Consider the following 11,773-nt stretch of genomic DNA (forward strand, 5'->3'; position numbering starts at 1 on the left):
GGTTGAGTCTCCTTGCTGTTCACCTGAAACTATCACAAAATTATTAATCAGCTCTACCCCAAGACAAAATAAAAAGCTTTTTAAAAAATAAAAATACTTAAAAAAAAAGCAAATAGACTTAAGACCTGAGAAATAAGTAATGGGAAGTGTATTATGATAGAAGGAAAAAACAACCTTGAGTCTGGATTGAGGCACACGGAACAGCTTAACTAACAAATGTAGATGCTGAAGGCAAGGACGGTGAGTACTAGAGGAAGGATGGTCATGAGGGAAACACTGGTTTATCAAATTCATCACATCCGAGAAATAAGCTGGAGCTGAAGATGCAAGTGTGAAGGTAGAAAATAATAGGGAGTAGTGTGGGAAGCATTAGAGCTTGAGTCTAGGTGGAATGTGCAAAGTTGTAACTAACAAGCGTGATCGATACCATTCTATCTTCTACACTACTTGAAGGGGTGGGAGTGGGAAGTCTGAAATACTTAAGGAAATCCAAGTATTTCCAGGAGTTGAAAGAGGCATCTCAGGCAGAGGCTAGTTCTCCCTCTCAATGCTTTTTCCATATCCTTCTTGCACCATGACATTGGATCTATGGCAGTTCACGGCGTATGTACGTCATCAACAATGAGATCTGCTCCCGTCTTGTCTGTAAAGAACACGAAGCTATGAAAGGTAAGACTAGCTTTGATGGGGAGGAACAATAATGAGAGCAACTGATAACTGGGGCAAGGTGCTAACAGATCCAAGATGTGGCTGTGGAAGAGGAGCTTTAGGCTGCTCTCCGACTTCCACCAGTTCCTGCTCCACCTAGTTACCCCAATAAACAATATAAAGAAAGCACCATGTTTGGTATATTCATAACCCTCAAAGCTGCTGTACAGCACAGGAAGTTCAGCTCTGTGTTCTGTAATGACCTAGATGGGTAGAATGAGAGGAGGAGGGAGGGAGGCTGAAGAGGGAGGGGATATATGAATGCATATAGGGCTTCCCTGGTGGCTCAGCCATGAAGAACCCATCTGCCAATGCAGAGGATTCGGGTTTGATCCCTAGGTTGGGAAGATCCCCTGGAGAAGGAAATGGTAACCCACTCCAGTATTCTCACTTGGGAAATCCCATGGAGAGAGTAGCCTGGCAGGCTACTCAGTTAGACATGACTGAGCAAGTAAATAACACATAGCTGATTCACTTTGTCATACAGCAGAAACACAGCATCATAAAGCAATTATCTTCCATTATTAACATTAAAAAATTGATAACCCTTAAGAAAGCACCGCTAAATCCCTTTCCAACTAGACAGAAATCCCTAACTTCTCTTATGTATAGATAGTGCATTCGGATGCTCTGCTACTTTGAAGATCATTCACCAGAGATAAAAAGCCAAGTCCACTATTACAAATAACAATCTCAAAAAAAAAAAAACCAAAAAACAAAAAAACAATCTCTACTAGTCCTGCAGCCATGTTCATAAGCCCAGGTGGGGAAAAAGCCACTAATTTAGAGACTATAACATTTGGATACATGAAAAGTCACTTGGACATTGGCTGAACACCAGCTACCTTTACAGTAGTCTACCAATTCCAAGAATAATTTCCCTTGCTTATTGTGAAATTTTAGAGGTAGAGCAAAGTAGAAAGATTTTATTAAAAAAAAAAAAAATTACAAGAGTCCAGATGTGTGGTTAGACACTATGTATGGTGTGAAAACACTATTTCTCACCTTCCCCTGGCCCAGCCCCAGATGATGGCTGCCGTCGTCAAAGTCACCACATGCAAAAGCCACTCTGACTCAGCTGCCGGCCTTGCACCAACCCCCTCTGAGTAAGAGCTATACTTAACTTCGCAGAAGGAAACTTACCCCTTGCCTTCATTGGCTCTGCAAGCCACCTGCAAGGGAAGCACCTTGACACTGAGGATGAGTATCTGGGACTCGAGGCACTTTCAAGTGTCTCAGGGGACTTGCTAAAGTTAGCCATTTGCACACAGTAAACACTTTTGAATGACTGGACCTTATTTTTTTTTCCCTGCTGTTTAATAAGTCCACAATTAGAAGAATTGGAAGCAAGGTGTGAATAAGAACTGACCACCTGTGCTCAGTTCTTTTGCATCCAGTCTTTCATTTTCAACTACATTCTTGAAGCAGGTATTTCAATGCTTGTTTTGCAGAAAAGGATGGTGAGGTTCAGAAAAGACTCTTTCTGGTAGGGAGTAAATAACCATTAAGTTACAGATCCTAGGTTCTAACCCTGATCTATTTCTCTTCAACCCTTTCACTGCACCACCCTGCAGTCTACTCTTTCTTCTTCTCTTTTCTTGGAGCCCTGGCCACCTTCCTACATTCTCATCTCAACATGCTCTGCTTCTCTTCTAGATGAACTCTGCCGTCAGAAGGCTGGTCTGCCCCCAAGGCGACTCCGACGCTCCAACTACTTCCGCCTTCCTCCCTGTGATAATGTGAATTTGCAGGGACCCAGTGGTCTGTGATCAACAAGGAAGAGGAAGCAAAGAATGTGTGGGTGGGAGGGAACTCCTTGTCCAACCATTGTCAGCTAACCCATAGACATGAGTAGTTCTTAAATCAATCCCTTTGCAATGTCTAGCTTTTGCCCCTACTTCTTCAGTTTTTTTTTTACCCACTTTGTCATTTTTCAGTACATAACATATAGTTTTTGTAGTATTGCATGGTTTTGCTGCTTCTCCATATCATAGACCTGGTAGATAAATGATTAACGTGTCGCTTAGATAGAAACATTCTATGTACAATGTCAAGAGAAAATAAACTTGAATAAAATTATTAAAAATATTAACTACTGAATCTGTTTGAGATAGATCTTAGGGGGGAAGATGCTATCACTATCAATCTCAATTGACTACAGAACGTCAATATTTTACATTCAAGCATTTCCTAGATTAACTCCCCATTCACTTACGTGGTCCTCTTTATTCCTACTATTTTGCTGGACTGTCCTAACTTTTGCCTGGTATGTCCTCTTTCTGTTGTTCAGTCACTCAGTTACACCCATGGACTGCAGCACACCATGCTTCCCTGTCCTTCACTATCTCCTAGAGTTTGCTCAAACTCATGTCCATCAAGTCAGTGATGCCATCCAACCATCTCATCCTCTGTTGTCCCCTTCTCCTCCTGCCTTCAATCCTTCCCAGCAACAGGGTTTTTTTCCAATGAGTCGACTCTTTGCATCAGGTGGCCAAAGTGTTGGAGCTTCAGCTTCAGCATCAGTCCTTCCAATTGAATATTCAGGGTTGATTTCCTTTAGGATTGACTGGTTTGATCTCCTTGCAGTCCAGGGGACTCTCAGTCTTCTCCAGCACCACAGTTAGAAAGCATCAATTCTTTGGGGCTCAGCCTTCTTCATATGCTCTCTTTATGAGAAGGATTATGGTAATTTTGTAGTTCTAGAAAGTACTCCAGAAACAAGAGTTATTCAGTCCTACTATAAAGACCCAAAGTGTTGTCTTCTGCTAAGCTCAGAAGCTGAGGCTAGAGAGAGGAGTACACCAGGTATAAAGGTATCCAGTTTTTCATGCGGTCAGTTATTCAATCACCGAGCAGAGCTAGAAAGTCTTATGTAGTTATTCTTTGCAGTAGTAATGGGGTTAGCGCACCTCCACATCCACAAGTTAATCAGGCAGCTTAACATGAAATCAGATCATTGCTCTGAAGTTCCTGGAGCTCTTGCTACTTCTTTTATCCTCATCACCATAATCTAGAGATTATCATGCAGATGGATTCAGGAATAATCTGATTAGGGGCCAAAGAAGGGAATTCAGACCTGAATTTTAATAGGCAAGTACAAAGTATACTCTATGGTTTACAGAGAAGAGTAAAAGAAACACAATATTCAGACAACCTGAATTCTTATCCTGGCTCTGGCAGGAACCAGGTAAACTCAGATCAGTCAGTTTCCCTCAATATTAAGCCCTGGTTTAATTGCCCCATCTTTAATATGGAAGAAATTTATGTTTATTCAGAGGTTTCTTTTCATTCAACGATGAGATTTAAATGCATTGTTCATATTGCTTGAAGCCTAAATGCAGTCTAATTCACAACTATCATGTCTGCTTTAAAAGAAGAGAAATACTCTATATTAGGACAACAGTCCACAACGTCATAGAACAAAACCATATTATGAGTGACACATTAAACATCATGGATGCTTTCATCGAGATAACGCAGAACCTTTCCAAAAAGCCAGTGGAATTCAAACAGAAACGAGGGGACTTTGAGACAGTTCTTTGTGGCAGAAGTCCACTTGGTAAGGGTTGGATTCCTTCCATTTTGCAGAAAAACTACCAATATGAGGACTAGATTCTTGCTGTCAAGAAGCATTTCCTTCTCCAGAGTATCTTCCCGACCCAGGGATCAAACCCAGGTCTCCCGCATTGTAAGCAAGATGCAAGACACTTTACCATCTGAGCCACCAGGGAAGTCTGAGTCACCAGGAAAGTCTGTTAAGAAGCAGCTTAGTTTAATAGGATTTGCATAACTGATTAAAGAGAAATACTAGGAAAAAACCCTTGAAGCATGGAATCCTTGCCTCAGTCCCTCAAAGCAGATGTACTTGTATACAGACAGAGTCCATGGATATTGTAGCCAAAGGAGAGAGGTTTCAGAAGGCACCGTGTTTCTGAGAACCATTTAAGAGCCTCTTCATGAAACTGACCCTTACTGCACATTGACTGAGAGGGGGCATTCCCACCAGAAAGCACCCCAATCCCATTATTGTATATATTGCAAATTAGACTTTCAAAATAAAACTTTTTCCAACTTCCTTCTCAGAGGACAGTGATCTCCTTTGGTCTATTTTTCTTTTCTATGTTTAGAAAGAAGACCTAAACTTGGGCTTTTATCTCCCTTTGAAAGCTGAGTAGCAGCATCGCTCACATATCTTTGTTCTGCTCTTCTCCATCTTTGCCTCCTTCCTTGACCACTGGTTCCCCAACATTACAAACTTGTTTACTCTCCCCCTAGATGTGGCCCACTCCTCTCTTCTCCAGAAAGTTCTTTCTTTTCTGTCCCCTTCGGTCTTACGGGATGCAGTTTCATGTTTCACCCTTCCTTTTCTTTTGCATCAAATTCCTGTGCTTTGCCGTTTCTCGCTAGTCTGATGTTCTCTGCTTTTGTCTTCTTCTCCAAGTGGAAAGCAACGCTTCTAACTCACTTTTCATCTTTGCTTTCCTCCCCCTTACAAAGGCTTGTTTTCTCTCATAACTTTTCTCTAAGAACAGTCCCAGGGCAGTTTCGGGAGGTTAGTTTTGGTTCCAGTTTTCTTTCCCTCTGTCCTCTCTTCCCCATTTACAAAATTCCATCCACCTTTTTGGTACAGCCAGGACAGTGTGGAGGTTCCTTAAAAAACTAAAAATAGAACTACCATATGATCCAGCCATCGTACTACTGGGCATAATCCAGGGAAAACCATAATTCAAAAAGATATATGCATCCTAATGTTCATTTCAGCACTATTTAAAATAGCCAGGATATGGAAGGCCCTAAATGCCCATCCAACAGAGGAATGGACAAAGATGTGGTGCATATATACAATGGAATATCACTGGGCCATTAAAAAGGATGGTGCCATTTGCAGCGATACGGATGGACCTAGAGATTGCCATGCTAAGTGAAGTAAGTCAGAGAGAGGAGCAATATGGTATGACATCCCTTATATGTGGAATCCAAAAAGAAATGGTACAAATGAACTTACAAAATGGAAACAGACTCAGAGAACAAACCTGTGCTTGCCAGGGGCAAGGATTGGGGAAAGAAATAGTTAGGGAGTTTGGGATGGACATGTACATCATACATATAGATGGACATATACTGCTATATTTAAAATGGATCACCAACAAGGACCTACTCTACAGCACAGGGAACTCTGCTCAATGTTATTTGGCCACCTGGATGGGAGAGGAGTTTAGGAGAGAATGGATACATGTATATGTATGGAGAAGGCAATGGCACCCTACTCCAGTACTTTTGCCTGGAAACTCCCATGGGCGGAGGAGCCTAGTAGGCTGCAGTCCATGGGGTCGCTAAGAGTCGGACACGACTGTGACTTCCCTTTCACTTTTCACTTTCATGCATTGGAGAGGGAGATGGCAACCCACTCCACTGTTCTTGCCTGGAGAATCCCAGGGATGGGGGAGCCTGGTGGCTGCCATCTGTGGGATCACACAGAGTTGGACACGACTGAAGTGACTTAGCAGTATATGTACGGTTGAGTCCCTTTGCTAAACACCTAAAACTATCACAACATTGTTAATTGGCCATACTCCAAAACACAATAAAAAGTTTAAAATTTCATTCACTTCCTTTTTGTTGCTGTTTACTCTCAGCCCATTTCAGGTCCCTGGTATTCTAGTTTTCCTCCCTTGGTCCACCCCAGAAAAAGACTTGAAAACATTTTACTCTTTATGGTATTAATATTATTCTTTTCAAGGTGAACACAAATGACAACCTTCTTAAGCAAGGAACTTCTATTCTGATGAAAAAAAGTTATTTGGGGGAATTCTTGGGGGTCCACTCCCACTGCCAAGGCCCGGGGTTCAATCCCTGGTGGACAACTAAGATCCTGCACGCCTTGCTGCATGGCCGAAAAGAAAAAAATTTTGAACTGAAACAGTGAATATTTAGTGTTGGAAATAAAAGATTTGGTAAAAGTAACATTGGGCTTCCCAGGTGGTTCAGTGGCAAAAAATCTGCCTGCCAATGCAGGAGACAGGGGTTCAATCCCTGGGTAGGAAAGATCCCCTGGAGAAGCAAATGGCAACCCACTTCAATACTCTTGCCTAAAAAATTCCATCGACAAGAGGAGCATGGCAGGCAACAGTCCATGGTGTTGCAAAGAGTTGGAAATGACTGAGCATGCCTGCAAAAGTATCATTAGGCAGTGATGATTATCTCTTCCTGGCACCTTGAACAGACAGACTCAGCTGCCTGTACACCTCATCTAAAAAAAAAAAAAAAAAACATGTTTTCTTCTTGTCTTCTTTTCCAAAATTGTTCTGAACCTAATTTTCCCCCATCATTTCATGCATGTGACTGAAATAAATTCTCTTTCTTCTTTGAATGAAGAAGTTCTGGAGATTTAAATGTGCACTCTACTCGCTAAAAAGAGCTCCTTGCACACTTTCTCTGAGTATTCATTTGACTCATGGTGCAAAAAGCTGTCTCCCCACTTCTGGACCTTTCTTTTGATGTCCCCAAGCAGTATGTGTTACCAGCCACAAACTCCTCCCCCTCCACAATGCCTGGCGCTCGTGGCGAAAGTTGATGTTTACACCTGATCAGAAGGTGCAAGCAACTTTGCTTCCTTCTGTACAGAAGCAGCTGGAACACACTAAAAAGAGTTGGAACACAGCTGAATAGAAAGAGAAGTTGGAAGAGTACCAGAGAAGGGGGAGTAGGGGATGGCAGAGTGTCAAGAGATTGACACCAGAGAAGGGGAACCCAGAGGCTAGAAGGTGGAAATTCACAAATCTGTCTGGGAGAAGTGTGGTGGAGGATCTGAGTTCCATACCAACCCATCTGGAACCTTAGAGGGTAGAGTGAACACTGGGGAGGCAAACTTTGGGAGACAAAGATTTGGTTAAAAACACAACACTCCAGGGATTCCCTAGTGGCTCAGTGGTAAAGAATCCGCCTGCCAGTGTAGGAGATAATGAGTTCAATCTCTGATCTGGGAAGATCCCACATGCCACGAGGTCACTAAGCCTGTGTACCACAGCTACTCAGACTGTACTCTTCAGACTGTACTCTTGAGCCCTTACTCTGCAACGAGAAGCCACCAAAATGAGAAGCCCATGCACTGCAACAAGAGAGTCGCTTCCATTCACTGCAACCAGAGAAAAGTCCGTGCAGCAACAAAGACCCAGAAGAGCCAAAAATAAATTAATTAATTAAAAAACACAACATTCTAATAAAAATTGAAATCCTTGTGTGTCTTAGCACTTTTCACTAACCAAGCACTAGCGAAAGTGACTTGACTTTCTCTGTGGTAGAGAGAGAAACAGGTGGTCACAGTTTGTTTTTTTTTCTAAAAACCAGTCAACCAAAGCCAGAAGTGGCGGTCAGACGATAACTTCTGGGCAGAACCTAAGATGGAAAAGCAAATGTTGTTTATATAAATAGAAACGTAGAGCCTGTACCATAGCTTCCTGTTGACAAAATGAGCTTCGCTTCACCTCAAACCTTCAATGGTTTTAAAAATAACTGATAACGGGGTTTTTTTTTTCTCTTTCAATTTGTCCAATCACTTTCAGTAAGATTCTAGCTTTTTCTTAACCCACAGGTTCTAAGCTCGTTTCTCTGTCTCCGGCTTTCTTCTCATTCACTCTTTTCCTTTCTGCTGTGTGTTTACCCAGCCATAAATCTATACTGTGGAGCTTTTGGGAGTACATTACCATAGTTCTGTACCGATCCGTAAGGGCTGAACTCGGGATGATCTCATAAATGTGTGTGAGATTCACCTCCTCCCCTAACCGTTATAAAAAGTAATAGAGGACTTCCCTGGTGATTGAGTGGCTGAGAATCCGCCTGCCAATGTAGAGGACACAGGTTCAGTCCCTGATCAGGAAAAATCCCACATCCCGTGGAGCATCTAAGCCCGTGCGCTGCATCCACTGAGTCGGTGCACCTAAAACTCACGCTCTTCAACGGGAGAAGCCACCACAATGCGAAGCCTGAGCATGACTAGAGAGTAGACCCCACTCGCTGCAACGAGGGACAGCCCGTGCACAGCAACGGAGACCCAATCCATCCAAAAAAGACATTTTCTTGAATTAAAAAAAAAATAGTGATAGGCTTTGAGCAGGTACAGGTAAATATTTTAAAGGAAAATGGGATTGGTGGGCATTGAGGTATCAAGCCTGTCATTGTATGTTTTCCCAATATTTTGTCCTTTCCCAAAAGATCAAACACAAGAGCTACAATGAAGGGTAGTGAGAACTGTACAGAAACACCATTCTTGAAAATGGGTTAAATTCAGAGGGGGAAAGGAAAATAAAATAATCTACATACAAATAAGCCTATGAAAATGTGTAATATGAACACTAAAACCAAAGTGCTAAAAATAAAAATTACTTCAAAAATGCTCATATTAAATATGTATGGCAAAAATATATATATATATGTATGGCAGCTCCTTAAATGGTTATTGAGAGAAACCTATTATTTATTGGAAGGTGAGCTAAAATCTGATAGAGTTAAACAACTATGCTCTTTTCTGTGCCATTAGCTACCTGAGATCAAAAGACCAGTCTTTGTGCAATAAATTGATTAATTGTAAGTACAATAATTCATAATTAAATCACATACTGTGATTCCTATAAAACTGTAATTTACAGTTCATAGGAATCTTGTTCTAATGAACAGACAAGAATAATTTCTGTGCTTCCCTGGTGGCTCAGTAGTAAAGAATCATCTGCCAATGTAGGAGACGTGGGTTCCCTGATACAGGAAGATCCCACATGCCTCGGAGGAACTAAGCAGTGCCCTACAACTACTAAGCCTGTGCTCCAGAGCCCACGAGCCGCAACTACGGGCCCACTTGCTGCAACTACTGAAGCCCGCATGCCCTAGGACCCCACAAATGCAACTGGAGAGAAGACCCTACTGGCCTCACTAGAGAAACGCCCAAGCAGTAACGAAGACCCAGCGGAGCCAAAAAACAGGCAAATAAATAAAATCACACACAAAAAATTATAATTTCCCTCTTGCCATGTAACAACCTAAAAAACTATACCATCCAAACACAGAGCATCTAAAATCTAAATCAGTGTGGTTCTAGGTATAATAAAATGTATATTTGTATCATCCTATTTGTTTGAATGGCATAGAAGAATTGATACTTGTTTCTGGGTAAGTCCTGATGTCACACTCACCTTGTGTGATCCTAAGGTAATCACCAGTTATAACTGTAAATTGGTCACAATACATCTGCCTTAGGAATGTTTCTGAGAATTAACAAGGTCATGTATTCAAAGGTTTTTCCCCTGTAAGACTATAGTGTATTTAATAAAAGTAAGGGACTTTTTTCCTAGTTAAGCCATTTGGCTTCTCCCTAACTCTCGTTGAATAGGTTGACTTTCTTCCTTCCCTTGTGACAAACTGAGGTGTCTGTCTGTATACGGGTGTGTTAGTGGCTCAGTTGTGTTTGACTCTGTGACGACATGGACTGTAGCTCACCAGGCCCCTCTGTCCATGGGATTCTCCAGGCAAGAATACTGGAGTGGGTTGCCTTGCCCTCCTCTAGGAGATCTTCCTGACCCAATGACCAAACCCGGATCTCCTGCATGGCAGGTGGATTCTTTACTATCTCAGCCACCAGGGAAGGCCAAAGTGAAATGACCCTGATGGAGTAGGCTTTGCCTGGAGAGGTATGGAAACTTGCCAAGGGTGTTCAATGCCACCAATGCTAGTTTCTCTACAGTTTGACCTTCCTAACTTAAATTTGATTTTTTCAGCATCCAAAATCTTTTGGGCAGAGCAGGGTCTTTTTGCAGTAGCAGCTGGCGGGTCAGCCTCTGATGCTCAAACTTGCAGGATTGGAGTGCAGGTAGGATGGGCGGGGCTGTGTGACATTCCCAAGCACTGGACAACTAGACACCTTGCAACCCTTCCAAGCACCAGAGGGCAGGACAGGGCCACAGCCCCTGAGGGAGTCCAGAGCCAAATGGGCAAAAATAATGATCTCACCTCTGGCCTTGGGAATGCAGCCCTTGCCGTGATTGTGCCCATGCAGTGCACACCTGCAGTGTGGGCAGGTGTGCAGTTTGGGGGTTATTCCTGGACATGTGCATCATGCAGCATAACCCCCGTAACCACAGCTGTCTTGTCTTTTCAGCCAGGAAGTTTTATCTTCCCGACCATCCACAAAAGAAAGGGAAAGCTTCGGCTGGCTGGGGCAAGTCATGAACAGCCTCTTCAGCACAACTTGGTTGAAGATGGAGTTGGTTCCCTGGCCAAAAATTTGTACAGCTTGACCAACACCCTTGGGAGATGTCCTGGCCCTGGGCTCCCTGTGCTGAACTTTTGGGAAGAAGTCCACTTACTGATGGAGCCTACTGCTTGGCTAGGGGTGGGTGTGTTTGTTTGTCTGAACAAACATTGTTTCATTTTGAGCGTTACCCTTTGAGATGGACAGCAGAGGGATCATTATTCTTCTTTTTCAGATAGGGAACAAGGTTTATAAAAGTGAAGGGACCCATCTACTTACTGGATAAAGTATGGCAGAACCATGCCTGAACTAAGTTCTAAACCTTAGGTTAATATTAATGTTCACTCAGTTGCAAAAGGAAAACTCAGAAACATCTTGTTTAGAAATTACAAGTAATTTCCTTGGTTGCTGAAGAAGGTTTGTGAGCGAATCTAGACAGCCCTTGGTGTCACACACCACATGCACCACCCAGGAACTGCGCCACTCTGGAATTCTGTGGGGACAGCCAGGGGTTGTGAACCATGAGCCTGGTTAGAAGGAAGAAAGTGAGAAAAGCCCAAGATGGCCATACTTTTCCTCTTATCAGAAGGATTGGCTGATTAGTCAACAGTTTTAATCATGGTTTCTTTGGGCAATAGAGAAAGTGATTCTGAGCACAAACTCTGCAGCTTGCCCTCATGGCTGCCAATCCTGACTTCACCAAGCAGATGAGTCATGTGGGTTACTCAACTTGTTTCTACTTTCACCTCCTGCCATAGCGCGTGTTTTCTTGTTCTCTTTCCAGGTTTGATTTTTGATCAAAGATAAAGCAGAGCTTTCATTTATACC

General features: G+C 42.6%; 1 protein-coding gene across 2 annotated transcripts in view; it reads left to right on the forward strand.

Annotated features, from left to right (window-relative positions):
• Positions 1-2,800, forward strand: part of MFAP5 (microfibrillar associated protein 5) — a 12,007-nt gene extending 9,207 nt beyond the window's left edge. For both annotated transcript variants that reach the window (XM_010849349.1, XM_010849350.1), the window contains 2 exons: positions 596-669; positions 2,365-2,800. In XM_010849349.1, coding sequence (XP_010847651.1) covers positions 596-669; positions 2,365-2,477 — 187 coding nt within the window. In that variant the 3' untranslated portion in view covers positions 2,478-2,800. The remainder of the gene's footprint in view (positions 1-595; positions 670-2,364) is intronic.
• The last annotated feature ends 8,973 nt before the right edge of the window (positions 2,801-11,773 follow it).

The sequence above is a fragment of the Bison bison genome, unplaced genomic scaffold (genome assembly GCF_000754665.1).
Source record: "Bison bison bison isolate TAMUID 2011002044 unplaced genomic scaffold, Bison_UMD1.0 scf7180017864281, whole genome shotgun sequence".
NCBI classification, from domain to species: Eukaryota; Metazoa; Chordata; class Mammalia; order Artiodactyla; family Bovidae; genus Bison; species Bison bison.